Source organism: Salmo salar, chromosome 03 (assembly GCF_965601325.2).
Source record: "Salmo salar chromosome 03, fSalSal1, whole genome shotgun sequence".
In the NCBI taxonomy this organism is placed as follows: domain Eukaryota; kingdom Metazoa; phylum Chordata; class Actinopteri; order Salmoniformes; family Salmonidae; genus Salmo; species Salmo salar.
The window spans coordinates 96,033,652-96,055,798 of NC_138293.1; the positions used below are offsets into that span (position 1 = coordinate 96,033,652).

Consider the following 22,147-nt stretch of genomic DNA (forward strand, 5'->3'; position numbering starts at 1 on the left):
AGATTTGTGACAGGTGATGGTTAGGAGAATGTATGTCAGTCAGTCAAAGGGAAAAGACAAAAACAAACACAGGGACCTGACTGGAGATAACACAACTGGAATAACAAGACAAGAGGAGAATGGCCCCACTTTAAACAACTAACTACTGTCCCACTTTAAACCAGCTAACCTCTGTCCCACTTTAAAACAACTAACTACTGTCCCTCTTTAAACCAACTAACTACTGTCCCACTTTAAACCAACTAACTACTGTCCCACTTTAAACCAACTAACTACTGTCCCACTTTAAACCAACTAACTACTGTCCCACTTTAAACCAGCTAACCTCTGTCCCACTTTAAAACAACTAACTACTGTCCCTCTTTAAACCAACTAACTACTGTCCCACTTTAAACCAACTAACTACTGTCCCACTTTAAACCAACTAACTACTGTCCCACTTTAAACCAACTAACTACTGTCCCACTTTAAACCAACTAACTACTGTCCAATTTTAAACCAACTAACTACTGTCCCACTTTAAACCAGCTAACCTCTGTCCCACTTTAAAACAACTAACTACTGTCCCTCTTTAAACCAACTAACTACTGTCCCACTTTAAAACAACTAACTACTATCCCACTTTAAACCAACTAACTACTGTCCCACTTTAAAACAACTAACTACTGCCCCACTTTAAACCAACTAACTACTGTCCCACTTTAAACCAACTAACTACTGTCCCAGTTTAAACCAACTAACTACTGTCCCACTTTAAAACTACTAACTACTGTCCCACTTTAAAACAACAACTTTAAACGTTTTTAGGTTGTGCAGATAAGTAATTATCTTTTTGTTTTCTCATGATTTGATTGGGTCTAATTATGTTGCTGTCCTGGGGCTGTGTTTGGTCTGTTTGTGTTTGTGAACAGAGCCCCAGGACCAGCTTCTCCACAGGTTAACGGGACTCTTCTCAAGGTTCAGCTCTCTGTAGGTGAGGGCTTTGTTAAGGAAGTTTTGGGAATCACCTTCCTATTAGGTGGTTGTAGAATTGAACAGCTCTTTTCTGGATTTTGTTAATTAGTGGGTATCGGCCTAATTCACAGCTTTGTGGAAGTTACCTGTGAGGCTGATGTTTAGGCCAAGGTTTGTATCGTTTTTCATGTGTTCTAGGGCAACTTTGTCTAGATGGAATTTGTATTTGTGGTCCTGGCGACTGGACCTTTTTTGGAACACCATTATTTTTGTCTTAATAAGATTAACCGTCAGGGCCCAGGTCTGACAGAATCTGTGCAGAAGATCTAGGTGCTGCTGTAGGCTTTCCTTGGTTGGGGACAGAAGCACAAGATCATCTGCAAACAGTAGACATTTGACTTCAGATGGTAGTAGGGTGAGGCCAGGTGCTGCAGACTGTTCTAGTGCCCTCGCCAATTCGTTGATATATACAGTTGAAGTTGGAAGTTTACATATACCTTAGCCAAGGACATTTAAACTCCGTTTTTCACAATTTCTGACATTTAATCCTAGTCAAAATTCCCTGTTTTAGGTCAGTTAGGATCACCACTGTATTTTAAGAATGTGAAATGTCAGAATAATAGTAGATAGAATTATTTCTTTCTGCTTTTATTTCTTTCATCACATTCCCAGTGGGTCAAAAGTTTACATACACTCAATTAGTATTTGGTAGCATTGGGTCAAATGTTTCAGGTAGCCTTCCACAAGCTTCCAATAATACGTTGGGTGAATTTTGGCCCATTCCTCCTGACAGATCTGGTGTAACTGAGTCAGGTTTGTAGGCCTCCTTGCTCGCCCACGCTTTTTCAGTTCTGCCCACAAATGTTCTATAGGATTGAGGTCAGGGCTTTGTAATGGCCACTCCAATACCTTGACTTTGTTGTCCTTAAGCCATTTTGCCACAACTTTGGAAGTATGCTTGGAGTCATTGTCCATTTGGAAGACCCATTTGCAACCAAGCTTAAACTTCCTGACTGATCTCTTGAGATGTTGCTTCAATATATCCACATAATTTTCCTGCCTCATAATGCCACCTATTTTATGAAGTGTACCAGTCCCTCCTGCAGCAAAGCACCCCCACAACATGATGCTTCTACCCCCGTACTTCACAGTTGGGATGGTGTTCTTCAGCTTGCAAGCATCCCCCTTTTTCCTCCAAACACAGCGATGGTCATTATGGCCAAACAGTTCTATTTTTGTTTCATCAGACCAGAGGACATTTCTCCAAAAAGTATGATCTTTGTCCCCATGTGCAGTTGCAAACCGTAGTCTGGCTTTTTTATGGCGGTTTTGGAGCAGTGGCTTCTTCCTTGCTGAGCGGCCTTTCAGGTTATGTTGATATAGGACTCGTTTTACTGTGGATATAGATACTTTTGTGCCTGTTTCCTCCAGCATCTTCACAAGGTCCTTTGCTGTTGTTCTGGGATTGATTTTCACTTTTCGCACCAAAGTACGTTCATCTCTAGGAGACAGAACGCATCTCCTTCCTGAGTGGTATGACGGCTGCGTGGTCCCATGGTGTTTATACTTGCGTACTATTGTTTATACAGATGAACGTGGTACCTTCAGGCATTTGGAAATCGCTCCCAAGGATGAACCAGACTTGTGGAGGTCTACAATTTCTTTCATGAGGTCTTGGCTGATTTCTTTAGATTTTCCCATGATGTCAAGCAAAGAGGAACTGAGTTTTAAGGTAGGCCTTGAAATACATCCACAGGTACACCTCCAATTCACTCAAATGATGTCAATTAGGCTATCAGAAGCTTCTAAAGCAATGACATAATTTTCTGGAATTTTCCAAGCTGTTTAAAGGCACAGTCAACTTAGTGTATGTAAACTTCTGACCCACTGGAATTGTGATACAGTGAATTATAAGTGAAATAATCTGTCTGTAAACAATTGTTGGAAAAATGACTTGGGTCATGCACAAAGTAGATGTCCTAACCGACATGCCAAAAGTATAGTTTGTTAACAAGAAATTTGTGGAGTGGTTGAAAAACTAGTTTTAATGACTCCAACCAAAGTGTATGTAAACTTCCGACTTCAACTGTACATGTCGGTCTCTCACTCTTTCTAACCTCGGTTTCACACATTCATAATAGTTGTTAAAGCTATACAGGTGTCAGTGTGGCTGTGGAGGCAGGTGTCATTGTTGTGGGGTTGACTCCCAGACAGCGTGTCCCAACACGCATCATGGTTACATTACAACAGCTAGGGTCTAGTCAGTATGCCCTGACAACATGCTGCAACAATGTAGCAAGACCAATACAAATACTGTATTAATATAGAGGACACACACACACACACACACACACACACACACACACACACACACACACACACACACACACACACACACACACACACACACACACACACACACACACACACACACACACACACACACACACACACACACACACACACACACACGTCCAAAGAAATCAGAGATTAAAAGTGCCTGTCTATAACAGCTCTAGCCTTCCTTGTCTCAAACAGCTCTAGCTTCCCTTGTCTCAAATAGCTCTAGCTTCTCTTGTCTCAAACAGCTCTAGCTTCCCTTGTCTCAAACAGCTCTAGCTTCCCTTGTCTCAAATAGCTCTAGCTTCTCTTGTCTCAAACAGCTCTAGCTTCCCTTGTCTCAAACAGCTCTAGCTTCCCTTGTCTCAAACAGCTCTAGCTTCCCTTGTCTCAAATAGCTCTAGCTTCTCTTGTCTCAAACAGCTCTAGTTTCCTTGTCTCAAACAGCTGTAGCTTCCTGTCTAACGGGTTTCAGATAAAAAATATATATGATTGTGTGTGTGTGTGTGTGTGTGTGTGTGTGTGTGTGTGTGTGTGTGTGTGTGTGTGTGTGTGTGTGTGTGTGTGTGTGTGTGTGTGTGTGTGTGTGTGTGTGTGTGTGTGTAGTTCAGTGGAAAAACACTTATATCTTGTTTCAAAAGAAAAACTTCCCAGAGGACTATATTTATGACAGCCCATCAAATGTAACAGAACAATATAGTTGTACCCACATATATTTATGACAGCCAATCAAATGTAACAAAAATATGGTTGTACCCACATATGTCATCATAACGAATGACTGACAACAAATATCAAGTGGAATTGGAATGATAAGGGGCACTTTTGGAAAGGAAAAATTTGAGATAATGAACCACAGATTACTCAGTCAATTTACCCAAACTTTCACCGGTGGGTTATTTCGACTGTAGACTTCGGAATGTATCATTTATCAATTTCTAGTAAGTAGATACTAGCCTCGGTGAGATTTTGTAATTGTAGAAACATACTTCCAAGATCTATCGGAGAATGCATTGCGCAGGCGTGCTTGGTGAAGGGGAGTGACGTGGAGAAGACCTCGGAGCAGAGAAATTCACTCTGAACTTCCACTAGAGGAATTCAAGAAGCCCCTGGCCGATGTACGTTACGATATGGTGGATGGTTCTAAGTGAACTAACGCTTTTTTCACGGTTCTACTGGCTTTTACGGGAAGAAAACAACATTCGAAGACATTTCAACAGACGACCAGAACCGATGGGGACGTTATGTCGTTGGAGTTACGCGGGTGGATTCGGTTGTTTTAGTTGAGAAGAAGGAAAGTGTTGCGCTCGGAGCAACTGCGGTGGGATTAAACATGCTGACACCGACTTTAGCATACTTGTTATCGGTTATCCTGCTGTGTCGGATAGCGTTCTCTCAATACTCCAGCGACCAGTGTAGTTGGAAGGGCAGGTGAGAGTTCTTTATAACTTTCATTATTTCATGAACTGCTTGCTCATAATGGTCGAATTGAAGAGGAGCTGTGCAGACCAACTATTTGTAGGCTACCATTTAGATTTGAATGCTTCGTTTTGTGGAAATGAAAGTTACAGAACGGTGAATGCGTCAGTGTTTTTATCCAAGGCCGACTGGTTTAGAGATTGTTATAATGTAATAAACTAAATAGAGAATGTGTTATCCATTCTCTCCAGAGAGGTGAATTACACAAATGTTTCCCTCTTACTGAATGGTCACCTTGAGTCAGGTCTGAGGAATGCTACTTCTGTCAAGGACTCCAAGCGCGGAGATGTTTTTGTCTTTATTTTATGTTCACAACATGATCATGGTTTTGAGATTATTACTTTAAAATGAAATGATATTTTAAAGCATTCACATTAAACTGAAATTGACCCTTTTTTCAACCTGAAGCGTTCTAATAAGGACCACTTTTAGGATCACGTTTAATGTTGATATGATCAAGTGGAAATGTCTACATTGTTTCATGAATGAACACAGTGATAGCCTAGCCACCCAGCATCAGTAAAAGTACAGTTTGAGGTGGCTCCTCACAACGTCTATAACAGGCTACCTTGTATACATTTCTACATCTCAACTGAGCACACAAGGCAACTTTTCCCTTTCGGTTCTTACTTCCCTTCACTTGTTCTAAAATTCTAGTCACTCTTTTTAGAAGCATCACCATGGCTTAAATAGTGACATAGTAAGAGGCTTTAGTACTTGATTTTGGCACCTCATGAAGTTTGACACTTTGTTAATGCCTCTAATATTTTATTTATTTATTTTATTGAACCTTTATTTAACTAGGCAAGTCAGTGAAGAACAAATTCTTATTTACAATGACGGCCTACCAAAAGGCAAAAGGCCTCCTGCGGGGTTGGGATTAAAATATAAATAAATTAAATAAAAATATAGGACCAAACACACATCACATCAAGAGAAACAACACAACAGTACATAAAGAGAGAGCTAAGACAACAACATAGCATGGCAGAAGCACATGACAACACATGACATTATGCTCAATGTAGGTATTAAATTACTGCTGGGGGTAGGCCGTCATTGTCAATAAGAATTTGTTCTTAACTGACTTGCCTAGTTAAATAAATAAATACAAATAAATGCTGATGTTATAGAGGTAAAAACATTATTTGTCATCATAAATAATCTATTACAGACAATCTAGTGGGTTAAAAATAATGTATTACAGACAATCTAGTGGGTTAAAAATAATCTATTACAGACAATCTAGTGGGTTAAAAATCATGTATTACAGACAATCTAGAGGGTTAAAAATAATCTATTACAGACAATCTCATTTTGTTTACCTGTTGGCCCCAGGCTGGAACTCAGGTCCTGTACGTACCTAACTGACCAGCTCTGCCCATTCTCCGTCATTTACCAGTTGTTGTCTTACCTCTCCTGATCAACACCTGTGATTGCTTTATGCCTCTCTCTAACGTCAATATGCCTTGTCTACTGCTGTCTTGGCTAGTTTTTATTGTTTTATTTCACTGTAGAGCCCTCAGTCCCCCTCAAAATGCCTTAGATAGCTCTTTCGTCCCACTCCACACACATGCGGAGACCACACCTAGGTTAACTGATGCCTCCAGAGACGAAACCTCTCTCATCGTCACCCAACGCATAGGTTTACCTCCACTGTACTCACATCCTACCATACCATTGTCTGTACATTATGCCTTGAATCTATTCTACCACGCCATAAATCTGCTCCTTTTATTCTCTGTTCAGAATGCACTAGACAACCAGTTCTTATAGCCTTTAGCCGTACCCTTATCCTACTCCTCCTCTGTTCCTCTGGTGATGTAGAGGTTAACCCAGGCCCTGTAGCCCCCAGTACTACATCTATTCCCCAGGCGCTCTCATTTGTTGACTTCTGTTACCGTAAAAGACTTGGTTTCATGCATGTTAACATCAGAAGCCTCCTCCCTAAGTTAGTTTTTTTCACTGCTTTAGCACACTCTGCCAACCCTGATGTCCTAGCCGTGTCTGAATCTTTGCTTAGGAAGGCCACCAAAAATTCAGATATGTCCATCCCCAACAATGTTTTCCACCAAGATAGAACTGCCAAAGGGGGTGGAGTTAGCCTGCAGAGTTCGGTCATGCTATCCAGGTCTGTGCCCAAACAGTTTGAGCTTCTACTTTTAAAAATCCACCTTTCCAGAAATAAGTCTCTCACTGTTGCTGCTTGTTATAGACCCCCCTCAGCCCCCAGCTGTTGCCATGGACACCATATGTAAATGAACCACCCGCCATTTATCTTCAGAGTTTGTACTGTTAGGTGACCTAAACTGGGATATGCTTAACACCCCGGCCGTCCTACAAATTGAGCTAGATGCCCTCAATATCACAAAAATTATCATGGAACCTACCAGGTACAACCCTAAATCCGTAAACACGGACACCCTCATAGATATCATCCTAACCAACTTGCCCTCCAAATACACCTCTGCTGTTTTCAACCAAGATCTCAGCGATCACTGCCACATTGCCTGCATCCGTAATGGGTCAGCGGTCAAACTACCGACACTCAACTCTGTCAAACACTCACTAAAACACTTCAGCGAGCAGGCCTTTCTAATCGACCTGGCCCGGGTATCCTGGAAGGATATTGACCTCATTCCGTCAGTAGAGGATGCCTGGTTATTCTTTAAAAGTGCTTTCCTCACCATCTTAAATAAGCATGCCCATTCCAAAAAAAGTTGACTAATAACAGATATAGCCTGTGGTTCACTCCAGACCTGACAGCTCTTGTATGCATCCAGTATACACAGGCAGTTAGGAAAACTAAGGCTAGCTTTTTCAAACAGAAATTTGCATCCTGTAGCATAAACTCCAAAAAGTTCTGGGACACTGTAAAGTCCATGGAGAATCAGAGCACCTCCTCCCACTGCAACACTGTCACTACCAATAAAACAACGATAATCGAGAATTTCAATAAGCATTTTTCTACGGCTGGTCATGCTTTCCACCTGGCTACCCCTACCCCGGTCAACAGCTCTGCACCCCCCACAGCAACTTGCCCAAACCTCCCCAACTTCTCCTTCATCCAAATCCAGATAGCTGATGTTCTGAAAGAGCTGCGAAATCTGGACCCCTACAAATCAGCTGAGGTAGACAATCTGGACCCTCTCTTTCTAAAATTATCCGCCGCAATTGTTGCAGCCAATATTACTAGCCTGTTCAACCTGTCTTTCGTATCGTCTGAGATCCCTAAAGATTGGAAAGCTGCTGCGGTCATCCCCCTCTTCAAAGGGGGAGACACCCTAAACCCAAACTGCTATAGACCTATATCTCTCCTACCCTGCCTTTCTAAGGTCTTCGAAAGCCAAGATCAACAAACAAATCACCGACCATTTGGAATCCCACTGTACCTTCTCCGCAATCTGGTTTCCGAGCTGGTCATGGGTGCACCTCAGCCACACTCAAGGTCCTAAACGATATCATAACCACCATCAATAAAGGACAATACTGTGCAGCCATATTCGTCGACCTGGCCAAGGCTTTCAACTCTGTCAATCACAGCATTCTTATTGTTAGACTCAACAGCCTTGGTTTCTCAAATGACTGCCTCACCTGGTTCACCAACTACTTCTCAGACACAGTTCAGTGTGTCAAATCGGATGGCCTGTTGTTCGGACCTCTGGCAGTCTCTATGGGGGTGCCACAGGGTTCAATTCTCGGGCTGACTCTTTTCTCTGTATACATCAATGATGTCGTTCTTGCTGCTGGTGATTCTCTGATCCACCTCTACGCAGACGACACCATTCTGTATACTTCTGGCCCTTCTTTGGACACTGTGTTAACAAACCTCCAGACGAGCTTCAATGCCATACAACTCTCCTTCCATGGCCTCCAACTGCTCTTAAATGCAAGTAAAACTAAATGCATGCTCTTCAACCGATCACTGCCCGCACCTGCCCGCCGGTCTAGCATCACTACTCTGGACGGTTCGGAATATGTGGACAACTATAAATACCTAGGTGTCTGGTTAGACTGTAAACTCTCCTTCCAGACTCACATTAAGCATCTCCAATCCAAAATTAAATCTAGAATTGGCTTCCTATTTCGCAACAAAGCATCCTTCACTCATGCTGCCAAACATACCCTCGTAAAACTGACTATCCTACCGATCCTTGACTTCGGCGATGTCATTTACAAAATAGCCTCCAACACTCTACTCAGCAAATTGGATGCAGTCTATCACAGTGCCATCCGTTTTGTCACCAAAGCCCCATATACTACCCACCACTGCGACCTGTATGCTCTCGTTGGCTGGCCCTCGCTTCATATTCATCGCCAAACCCACTGGCTCCAGGTCATCTGTAAGTCTTTGCTAGGTAAAGCCCCACCTTATCTCCGCTCACTGGTCACCATAGCAACACCCAACCGTAGCACACGCTCCAGCAGGTATATTTCACTGATCAGCCCCAAAGCCAATTCCTACTTTGGCCGCCTTTCCTTCCAGTTCTCTGCTGCCAATGACTGGAACGAATTGCAAAAATCACTGAAGCTGGAGGCAGCTTACAGATCATTGCACCTGTACATAGCCCATCTGTAAATATCTTACCCAACTACCTCATCCCCATATTGTTATTTATTGTTTTGCTCCTTTTCACCCCAGTATCTCTACTTGCGCATTCATCTTCTGCTCATCTATCACTCCAGTGTTTAATTGCTAAATTGTAATTATTTCGCCACTATGGCCTATTTATTGCCTTACCTCCCTAATCTTACTTAATTTGCACACACTGTATATAGACTTTTCTATTGTGTTATTGACTGTACATTTGTTTTTGTGTAACTCTGTGCTGTTTGTGTTGCACTGCTTTGCTTTATCTTGGCCAGGTCACGGTTGTAAATGAGAACTTGTTCTCAACTGGCCTACCTGGTTAAATAAATAAATAAAACCTAGTGGGTGAAATTGGGTGAAGTGCAGTGGCATGAAGAGAAAGTGGTTTCCCCTTCTAAGCCAGCTGAGGAGTTGTCTTAATAAGCAGTTACTTTGAGCCTGTACCAATGAATCTGTTGCACATTACCTCTCCTCTCAGCTAATCTCTTCTAATTACATGCAGACTAGAAACGGTGGAAGAGTTAAACTGAGTTAATTAAAGAGAATGTGGTGAGGAGAGGAGAGGAGAGGCTGGTTGGGTTATGATGACCAACATGTGCCCTCCTCTGGTCCTCACTTCAATGTGCCTTATTCATATTTCACCATCTCGTTTTCATTTTAAATTGGGTCATTCCTACCAAGAACATCAAACCACCAGCCTGTTGCTGTTGGCATGGCGCCCATATGGTAATAGACTGCTAGTTTCCTGCCTTACAGCTTGGCTTGGCTTTGAACGACAGACTTGGGCCTAGTCTAGGACTTCAGATTATGAATGACAGATTTGGGCCTAGTCTAGGACTTCAGATTATGAATGAGAGACTTGGGCCTAGTCTAGGACTTCAGATTATGAATGACAGACTTGGACCTAGTCTAGGACTTCAGATTATGAATGACAGACTTGGGCCTAGTCTAGGACTTCAGATTATAAATTATATGAACGACAGACTTGGGCCTAGTCTAGGACTTCAGATTATAAATTATATGAATGACAGATTTGGGCCTAGTCTAAGACTTCAACAATTATGCATTACATTCTGTGTTAGCATCCCAAATGGTTCCCTATTCCCTTAGAGAGCCTTGTGGGCCCTGGTCATGACTAGTGCACTAAATAGGGAATAGGGTTATGGGCCCTGGTCATGACTAGTGCACTAAATAGGGAATAGGGTTATGGGCCCTGGTCATGACTAGTGCACTATATAGGGAATAGGGTTATGGGCCCTGGTCATGACTAGTGCACTAAATAGGGAATAGGGTTCCATTTTTAGACACTGACTGTCACTGTGTGTATGTATAGTGAGTGGTTTGGTGGTGCTGTCTGTCTGTCTGGCGCCAAGGGGTCGGTCCTGTCCAGAGTGCTGCCCGGACAAGTCTCTTCCAGTCCTTTTGTCCCGGCAGCAAGGGGAGGTTTGGCTGATTGACCTGCATTCAGCAGAGGCTCCTGGCAGCCTGGTTACTGTTGCTGCTGTTGGTTGTCTAAGTCAACTCCACTGTGTCCAAAATGGCATCGTATTCCCTATACAGTTTACTACCTTTGACCAGGGCCTATGGCACTATATAGGGAATAGGGTGCAATTTGGGATGTAGCCTGTGAGTCTGTCCCTCTCCTCTCCGTTCACCCACTTCTGTCTCTAGACTCCCCCTCCCCTCTCTCCGACCCTGAGGCAGCCTGCCAGGCAGTCAGTCGTGTGTTGCCAGAGCACTGAGTCCAGAAGGAACAATGTGCCATATAGACGGGTGTGTTGGGGCTGAGGTCAGTTGAGCCATGTCGAGGCAGGGCGGCTCGTGACTGGTCATGCTGCCGGCCGTGTGCAGCGCACGGAGCCGCAGGAGTCTTAACACTTTGTCTAAGGATATTAAACCACCAGGCAACACACACACTTAGCCTATTCCCTATGTAGTCCACTAGTTTTGACCCGAGCCACTATTCCCTATACAGTGCACTCCTTTAGTCCAGAGCCCTATATAGGGAATAGGGTTCCATTTGAAGCACAGAGCTGCAGTCTGTAGTCTGCCTGTTGAGTATGATCAGAGGCAGGACATGATCACGTGAAGAGCTGCTATTTCCCTTTGAAGCTGCGCTGGATTTCAGAAAAGGTTACCAGTAGAAAGCTGACATTTTCTGTTATTTTGCCAAGTTATAGGCCTATTTTTTTTTTTTTGCTCAGTCCCTGGCTGGTGAAAGACTGGTTATCTTATGCTCTGTTCTATATTCATACAGACCCTTTCAGACTGTTGTACAGGCAGTCACAGACAGTGGTTCATGGTTGGCATTTCTCCCCCCCCCCCCCCCCAAAAAAAAACAAAAATGTTTTTCTTCAGACCAAATGTATCATTCTTTCACACCTATCACAAGTGTGTTGGGAGTGTGACCATGTCTCTGTGTATGATGTGTTGTTGACCTCTCCCCCTCCCCCCCCTTCACTTCCAGTGGTCTAACCCATGAGGGCCACACCCGTGATGTGGAGCAGGTCTACCTACGTTGTTCCCAGGGTTCCCTCGACTGGCTGTACCCTACAGGGGCCGTCATCGTCAACCTGAGGCCCAACACCCTGTCCCCAGCAGCCGCGCGTCTCTCCGTCTGCATCAAGCCCTCTAGGGACTCCCACGGGGCTAACATCTACCTGGACCGGGCCGGGAAGCTGCGCCTGCTGCTGAGGGAGCAGGACCAGGCCCAGGGGAAGGTGACCTGCTTCAGCATCCAGGAGGGGTCTCTGTTCATAGAGGCCATACCTCACAGAGACATCAGTAAGAGGATCACCTCGTTCCAGTATGAGCTGGTTACAGAGAGGACCGGGGCTGGAGCTGGAGCCTTGACTGGGATGGAGCCACAAGCACTGTCTGGTAAGATACATTCTTATTGTTGTTGCTTTGGTCATTAAAGGGGAAGTTCAGTATGGCTAAAGCACTGTCTGGTAAGATACACTCTTATTGTTGTTGCTTTGGTCATTAAAGGGGAAGTTCAGTATGGCTAAAGCACTGTCTGGTAAGATACATTCTTATTGTTGTTGCTTTGGTCATTAAAGGGGAAGTTCAGTATGGCTAAAGCACTGTCTGGTAAGATACATTCTTATTGTTGTTGCTTTGGTCATTAAAGGGGAAGTTCAGTATGGCTAAAGCAAAGACGGTACATTATGAAGCTTAAACTGCTTCTCCAGTAGAAATTCGCATTCACAATGTCATGGCAACGTTGGCTATCGAAGCTCATGTGTAGAAAAAAAATAATAAACACACACAGCCTACATATCAATACCAACACACACAGCCTTGATATCAATACCAACACACACAGCCTTGATATCAATACCAACACACACAGCCTACATATCAATACCAACACACACAGCCTACATATCAATACCAACACACACAGCCTTGACATCAATACCAACACACACAGCCTACATATCAATACCAACACACACAGCCTACATATCAATACCAACACACACAGCCTACATATCAACACACACAGCCTACATATCAATACCAACACACACAGCCTTGATATCAATACCAACACACGCAGCCTACATATCAATACCAACACACGCAGCCTACATATCAATACCAACACACGCAGCCTACATATCAATACCAACACACGCAGCCTACATATCAATACCAACACACGCAGCCTACATATCAATACCAACACACGCAGCCTACATATCAATACCAATACACGCAGCCTACATATCAATACCAACACACGCAGCCTACATATCAATACACACAGCCTACATATCAATACACACAGCCTACATATCAATACCAATACACGCAGCCTACATACCAATACACACAGCCTACATATCAACACACACAGCCTACATATCAATACCAATACACGCAGCCTACATATCAATACCAACACACGCAGCCTACATATCAATACCAACACACGCAGCCTACATATCAATACCAATACACGCAGCCTACATATCAATACCAATACACGCAGCCTACATATCAATACCAACACACGCAGCCTACATATCAATACCAACACACGCAGCCTACATATCAATACCAACACACACAGCCTACATATCAATACCAACACACACAGCCTACATATCAATACCAACACACACAGCCTACATATCAATACCAACACACGCAGCCTACATATCAATACCAACACACGCAGCCTACATATCAATACCAACACACACAGCCTACATATCAATACACGCAGCCTACATGTCAATACCAATACACGCAGCCTACATATCAATACCAATACACACAGCCTACATATCAATACACACACGATATCAATACCAAACACACAGCCTACATATCAATACCAATACACACAGCCTACATATCAATACCAATACACACAGCCTACATATCAATACCAACACACACACAAACTATCTAGGCACTCCTTTGATATAAAGTTGTTTTTGACCAATGAAAGTGTGTCAGTTTGTCACTTTCACAACGTTGGAGTAATAACATGTTCAACTATTTAAGACATTGTCTCCAGTCTAGGTTGTGCCTTTAGATTTAGAGAAACAAAACCACAAAATGAACTTCTCATTGACTTCTCGAACCCCAAACCCCAAACCTGGTCTGTTTGGTCTGTTTCACAAGCATGCCCGGAAGTCTTGCGATGTTGCTAGTTTAGAAACTCTTTGCCTAAAGTTAACTGAAGTTTGTAGTGGCTGATGACAGACAACTGAACCATGGATGCTAGTTTCACCTGGTCCACAGACTACTTTCAGAGTGAGGAACCAGCTAGCATCAAGGTGTAAAATCCTCAACTTCCCCTTTGATGGCAGTTGATGGCAGTGGCTAAGTAGACAAATCCTAACAGTGGATCAGACTCTCCTGGTTGGCCCAGAGACTACGTTCAAGGAAAGGAACCATCTAACTAATGTTGTCATTTTGGTGACCTATCCCTTTAAGTTTTGTTTCAATGACATTAGGCACCATATCCTGACTATTCCAGGTGACTTATCCAGACGGAGGTCGATCAGAGGGTCAACTGGCCATTCAGCTGACAGTTTAATTGACTGACTAGGAAGTGGTTTTCTTTGTCTTAGTGTCTGTAGTCAGGACGTAGTTCTGTACTGAATGCAGCCATCTGCTGGTGAAAACATCTCCGTTTGTAGATCTGTATTTACAAGAAAAACTATTCCAAATCATTTTTGATATTCAATAGCTTCAACAACTGGAGCTGCCTTGCAAATGGCAACCTATCCCCTAAGGGCCTGGTGAAAGTAGTGCAGTATAAAGGGAATAGGGTGCCATTTGGGATAGATCCCAGGGTCAGGGTTTGGAGCCTGTGGTGCACCATATCCTAGAGGTTCTCTGATGCTATGGTGGCAGCCTCATTCCTCTCATTAAAGGCCCTGCTCCCTACTCGTTGCCCTGGGGACGAGGGGTGTGAGGTCGGTACTCTGATGTCACCCTCCTCTCCAGCTGTTCCTAAGCCCCTGAGCCTGTGGCTGGGTAACCTCTGACCCCTCCTCACCCTCCCCTCAACGCCTCTTCAACTCACCCTCCCCTCACCCCCTCCTCAGTGACCTCAATCTGGACTTCAGACAAACCTGTCTAAAAAATAATCTCGCTGTCTGGAAACATGCCTCAGGGTCATGGTCTCGTCTGTAAGTGGTTTGTGGACAGGTCAGAGGTGGCAGAGCAGCGCAGGGCTGTAGAGATGGGGGCTCTCGTTTCAGTAACACCAAGGTCTACTTTATATAGGGCTTGTAAGTACTTTAAAGACTGCTAATCATTCGTTTTTATCCAGTATGTAAAGTGTTACCATTTTTATATCTGAATGTAACAGATATATCTGTTCATGTGAATCCTTGAATTAGAATGTGTTCTTGATATTATTTCACTGGGACTGTTTGAATAGAGAGTTGTTCTCAGCCCTGTGAGAGAGAGGAAGTGTTTAGTCCACTTGGGCTAACAGACAGAATACACAGCCAGCCAGTCAGCCAGCCAGCCAGTCAGCCAGCCAGCCAGTCAGTCAGCCAGCCAGTCAGTCAGTATTGAGGATAACCGGACCACTACCCCACCCTCTAAACGCTCCCTCTCTCTTTCCCTTCTGTTTACATGAGGTCACAACCAGGTCTATAAGCATGTTTACAACCATGTTTACATGAGGTCAAAACCAGGCCTGTAACCATGTTTACATGAGGTCAAAACCAGGCCTGTAACCATGTTTACATGAGGTCAAAACCAGGCCTGTAACCATGTTTACATGAGGTCAAAACCAGGCCTGTAACCATGTTTACATGAGGTCAAAACCAGGCCTGTAACCATGTTTACATGAGGTCAAAACCAGGTCTGTAACCATGTTTACATGAGGTCAAAGCCAGGCCTGTAACCATGTTTACATGAGGTCAAAACCAGGTCTGTAACCATGTTTACATGAGGTCAAAACCAGGCCTGTAACCATATTTACATGAGGTCAAAACCAGGCCTGTAACCATGTTTACATGAGGTCAAAACCAGGCCTGTAACCATGTTTACATGAGGTCAAAGCCAGGCCTGTAACCATGTTTACATGAGGTCAAAGCCAGGCCTGTAACCATGTTTACATGAGGTCAAAGCCAGGCCTGTAACCATGTTTACATGAGGTCAAAACCAGGCCTGTAACCATGTTTACATGTGGTCAAAACCAGGCCGTAACCATGTTTACATGAGGTCAAAACCAGGCCTGTAACCATGTTTACATGAGGTCAAAACCAGGCCTGTAACCATGTTTACATGAGGTCAAAACCAGGCCTGTAACCATGTTTACATGAGGTCAAAACCAGGTCTGTAACCATGTTTACATGAGGTCAAAGCCAGGCCTGTAACCATGTTTACATGAGGTCAAAGCCAGGCCTGTAACCATGTTTACATGAGGTCAAAACCAGGCCTGTAACCATGTTTACATGAGGTCAAAACCAGGTCTGTAACCATGTTTACATGAGGTCAAAGCCAGGCCTGTAACCATGTTTACATGAGGTCAAAGCCAGGCCTGTAACCATGTTTACATGAGGTCAAAACCAGGCCTGTAACCATGTTTACATGAGGTCAAAACCAGGCCTGTAACCATGTTTACATGAGGTCAAAACCAGGCCTGTAACCATGTTTACATGAGGTCAAAACCAGGCCTGTAACCATGTTTACATGAGGTCAAAACCAGGCCTGTAACCATGTTTACATGAGGTCAAAACCAGGCCTGTAACCATGTTTACATGAGGTCAAAACCAGGCCTGTAACCATGTTTACATGAGGTCAAAACCAGGCCTGTAACCATGTTTACATGAGGTCAAAACCAGGCCTGTAACCATGTTTACATGAGGTCAAAACCAGGCCTGTAACCATGTTTACATGAGGTCAAAACCAGGCCTGTAACCATGTTTACATGAGGTCAAAACCAGGTCTGTAACCATGTTTACATGAGGTCAAAACCAGGCCTGTAACCATGTTTACATGAGGTCAAAACCAGGCCTGTAACCATGTTTACATGAGGTCAAAACCAGGCCTGTAACCATGTTTACATGAGGTCAAAACCAGGCCTGTAACCATGTTTACATGAGGTCAAAGCCAGGCCTGTAACCATGTTTACATGAGGTCAAAGCCAGGCCTGTAACCATGTTTACATGAGGTCAAAACCAGGCCTGTAACCATGTTTACATGAGGTCAAAACCAGGCCTGTAACCATGTTTACATGAGGTCAAAACCAGGCCTGTAACCATGTTTACATGAGGTCAAAACCAGGCCTGTAACCATGTTTACATGAGGTCAAAACCAGGCCTGTAACCATGTTTACATGAGGTCAAAACCAGGCCTACAACTATGTGAACATGAGGTCAACATCGTAAACGTCTGTTCCCAGTGGACTTTGTAGAAAGACACCATGTGCAGCCAGCCAGCCAGCCAGCCAGACCAGGTCAGCTTAGCCTTGTCTTTCCTCATCCTGGGCATCTGGTTGTCATTGGTTTTGGAGTGTCAGGCAGGGTGTGTTGGGGGGGTGGTTTCTGTAGCCTGTGAGGTGCCTCCTGGGGCAGCCACCTCCCCCTCACACCTGTCCTCCCCTCACCTCCCCCATTTCTTCCCCTCACTTCCCCCATCCTCCCTCCCCCTCACACCCCATCCTCCCCCTCACCTCTCCCATCCTCCCCCACACACCCCATCCTCCCCCTACCCCACACATCCTCCCCCAGCACCAGGCCTGTTTAATGAGTAGCCCCTGTCCTGTACCTCAGACAGACAGACAGACAGACAGACAGACAGACAGACAGACAGACAGACAGACAGACAGACAGACAGACAGACAGACAGACAGACAGGACCAGGCCCTCTCTGTTTGGTATAAAGTCATAGTCCATGACAGGAGACTCCCGTCCTACTGCCTCCCTGTTGGCCTGCCTGTTCTGCCTGGGCTGCTGGGTAAATAAGCAACCATCTGGGAGAGCTGAAATGAATTACAGCACGTGCCTCCCTACGGGCCACAGCCCACTTCCTGTGCGTGTGCGGCACGTGTCTTCAATGACCTGCTGTGTGACTGTTTTTTGAAGTAGTTGGAAGTTAAGTGCTAGAGTTGATGGCTACTTTTTGATAGGGTTGTATGACATTAAATAATGAAGGCCTCACTTTGATCCCTGGTAGAACTGTCTGTCTTTTGTCCTGCAGCTCATCTCTTCTTTCTCTCTCTCTCTGTCTTTTGTCCCGGGACTCATCCTTCTCTGTCTCTTCTCTCTCCACAGCTCCCTGTCAGCCCTGCAGTGATGCTGAGGTGCTGTTAGCAGTCTGCACCAGCGACTTTGGTAAGAACAATTTACAAACCCTTTATGCATCCTTTTATGTATACTTATTAAAGGTACAGTAGGTTAAAACGACAGTTTTCTGGTTGCTAACTGATCTACTGCTTATTACACTTGCTTTCAATGAGAATGACAGATCTTTAACTCATATTTCTATGTGCATTTGGTTGGGTTGCACACAAAGTTACAACCTTTAACCTTTAAATGTGAAATGTTACTCTTGTGGTTATGGCAGAGTTTGTATTGTACTGTAGTATTTGTTATACTTTATACTGTATCTTTATACTGTGCTGTAGTATTTGTTATACTGTATCAGTATACTGTACTGTAGTATTTGTTATAATGTATCAGTATACTGTAGTATTTGTTATACTTTATACTTTATAAGTATACTGGGCTGTAGTATTTGTTATAATGTATCAGTATACTGTAGTATTTGTTATACTGTATCAATATACTGTGCTGTAGTATTTGTTATAATGTATCAGTATACTGTAGTATTTGTTATACTTTATACTTTATAAGTATACTGTGCTGTAGTATTTGTTATACTGTATCAGTATACTGTACTGTAGTATTCTAACATATATTATCACTCTCCTCTCCTCCTCTCTGCAGTGGGGAGGGGCACCATCCAGGGGGTGGAGCAGGAGACGGAGCAGTTGTCGGTCACCGTGGCGATAAGCCGCCTGTACAGACAGAAGACTAAGGTGTTTGTGTCAGGGGGAGTGAGAGTGAGGAGGTGGACAGGCAGGGTGAGGATGCCCAGGCAGTGTGGGGTGAGGCCCGGCCCGGGGAAGGGGGACGGAGACTTCCTGTTCACGGGGAGCGTAAGGTTCGGGGAGGCCTGGATGGGGTGTGCCCCGAGATACAAGGACTTCCTCAGACTGTACCAGGAGGCAGAGCAGAGTGGGACTAACCCCTGTCATGTGGACACAGACTGAGTGTCAGGGAGCTACCTGGCCACACCCACAACAACAGGCCTCTTCCGGAATGGACAGCAGACCCAGGTCTGAGCCTAACGTGGACACTAACTGAGAGGGGGGCAGACAGACAGATGGACAGACAGACTGGCCAACACACAGATACCTTCTGATCCTACTGTCTTCCTGCTCTGGTGCTCCTGAATGTTGCCAAGCAGCATTGCAACTGTTGGACTAATTTCTCAAAGCCAACGTTGTTGTTGTTGTGGAATGTTCATAGCCTGTTCCGGAATGTTCTAAGACCGTTCTGGAATGTTCTAAAACTGTTGACGTTCCATTGGAATGTTCTCAGACTTCCATTCTCTGAGACGTACATCAACAGTCAGACGATGTGAGGTTTCTAATGTAGCAGACCCTCTCTGGAACTGATGTGTAGAAGATGTGAACGATGAACATTTCTGAAACAGAGGATCCAACTGCTTTGTGAAAAGCTTCATGTACAGTTTTGAAGATGTTTCTTATGAAAGAAATGTATACATTAAAAGCCTGCTTTTTATTTGTGATTTATTTTGTTTTTATGAAAATGTATAAGTGCAATTTACAGTCTTTATTATGTCTTCAGGCTGTTGAATTATAAACCCCCTTTTTTGTGTGTGATTAAAAGTTTTATTCCTTGGAACATCGCGTTGTGTGTTTTAGTGTGTGTGTGCACAGGTTTTTTGTGGGTGTGTGTGAAGTGAATATATATATATATTTACACAAACCAAATCATCAAGGACAAAACCAACCTAGAACGCCCACAGACAGACTTCAGTGTTCATGGCCATTTCCTATTGAAGACTTTCATTGTTCCTGTTAGGAATGTTTAGCCTCCTCACCTTGCAGGGCGGTGCAGTTACATGTCTACTCACAATTAAGGTCAGTGTGTTTACATGAGTAGAGGTTAAATCAGTGAACAGTAGTAGACACTGATCACATTAGGGGCTGGATTCAATCTGTTTCGCTGAAGTTCAGCGTTACAGTGTGATTAAAATTGAAACGCAATGTTCCCGAGTTAGCGGAGACTGCATTCACGGTAAACACTGCTTATGTCTGCTCAGTAGGAAATGAACTTTAACCACTAGACGTCTAAGCCTTTGGGGGGTAGGATCATTTACCTATTTGATTTTCAATTGTAAGACCACTGTAGGTATCAACAATATATAATTTTTTATTGACAAAATATTTAATTTGGCCTTTACTACTATAGCCCATAGAAACATATTGAATAACACATAAATGTCAAATCAGACAGTCAAAAAATAAATCATAAGGAATACAATTTAAGTTTCTGTGGTGTATCTAGGAAAGCTCAGGAAATATTTGTAAAAAAAAAAAAATGGACACAGTTAAAGCTGCAATATGTATCTTTCCGGGTGACTTGAACAAATTCACATAGAAATGTAGTTATAGATCTGTCATTGAAAGCAAGTCTAAGAAGCTGTAGATATGTTCTATGTGTGCTATTGCAGTGCTTCCAGTTCTTAAGTTTAGTTTTTTGCGTCTTTTACTTTCGGTTTTGTACACCAGCTGAAAATACAATATTTTTGGTTATGGAAAATATATTTCACAGCAGTTTGGATGGTACAAGAGCATCCTGTCGGGCTGTATCACCGCCTGGTATGGCAACTGCTCTGCCCACAACCGTAAGGCTCTCCAGAGGGTAGTGAGGTCTGCACAACGCATCACCGGGGACAAACTACCTGCCCTCCAGGACACCTACACCACCCGATGTCACAGGAAGGCCAAAAAGATCATCAAGGACAACAAACAACCACCCGAGCCACTGCCTGTTCACCCTGCTATCATCCAGAAGGTGAGGTCAGTACAGGTGCATCAAAGCTGGGACCGAGAGACTGAAAAACAGCTTCTATCTCAAGGCCATCAGACTGTTAAACAGCCATCACTAACATTGAGTGGCTGCTGCCAACATACTAACTCAACTCAAGCCACTTTAATAATGGGAATATTGGATCTAATAAATGTATCACTAGTCACTTTAAACAATGCCACTTTATATAATGTTTACATACCCTACATTACTCATCTCATATGTATATACTGTACTCTATACCATCTACTGCATCTTGCTATGCCGTTCGGCCATCGCTCATCCATATATTTATATGTACATATTCTTATTCATTCCTTTACACTTGTGTGTATAAGGTAGTTGTGAAATTGTTAGATTACTTGTTAGATATTACTGCACTGTCGGAACTAGAAGCACAAGCATTTCGCTACACTCGCATTAACTTCTGCTAACCATGTGTATGTGACCAATAAAATTTGATTTGATTTGATATATAATGATTTTCTACAATATACTTGCATGTTTTGTCACAAACTGAAATTAGGAAAACTAAGATTTTTGCAACCAGGAATTGGTGGAGTGATTTCTGTCTACATAATGCGCCTTAAACCCCTTTTTACTGTTGGCACAAAACTACTTTGATACCATTTTTCTTAACCAGTACTGGGTTACCTTCAGAGGTAAATTGTTAAAAGTAGCCCTTGTACACAGAGTTGTATGGTTTGTTAAACTTCAAAATCAAAGGTTTTTGTTTGGCATACATTTGAAGTGAAAAATCTGAGTCTCTGTTACCGTAGAATTGCCCTTTAGATAACGTCACTTACTGGCTATTAGGCTCCTGTTGTGCTGTAAAGGAACGACTGAGGCCCCTAAAGCAGCGATACCATATCAGGGAGATGCATTAAATATGAAGGTGATAGAACTGTCCTGTGTTGTTGTTATCTGTCCAGGTGATAGAACTGTCCTGTGTTGTTGTTATCTGTCCAGGTGATAGAACAGTCCTGTGTTGTTGTTATCTGTCCAGGTGGTAGAACTGTCCTGTGTTGTTGTTATCTGTCCAGGTGGTAGAACTGTCCTGTGTTGTTGTTATGTGTCCAGGTGATAGAACTGTCCTGTGTTGTTGTTATCTGTCCAGGTGGTAGAACTGTCCTGTGTTGTTGTTATCTGTCCAGGTGGTAGAACTGTCCTGTGT

General features: G+C 43.5%; 1 protein-coding gene across 1 annotated transcript; it reads left to right on the forward strand.

The window, feature by feature from the left end:
* The first annotated feature begins 4,337 nt into the window (after nucleotides 1-4,337).
* On the forward strand, nucleotides 4,338-19,782 carry metrnla (meteorin like, glial cell differentiation regulator a). The gene is made up of 4 exons (XM_014194489.3): nucleotides 4,338-4,725; nucleotides 11,832-12,244; nucleotides 18,124-18,183; nucleotides 18,799-19,782. Exons 1-4 carry the CDS (start codon nucleotides 4,628-4,630, stop codon nucleotides 19,122-19,124), a joined length of 897 nt encoding a protein of 298 aa, XP_014049964.1. The 5' UTR covers nucleotides 4,338-4,627; the 3' UTR covers nucleotides 19,125-19,782.
* The last annotated feature ends 2,365 nt before the right edge of the window (nucleotides 19,783-22,147 follow it).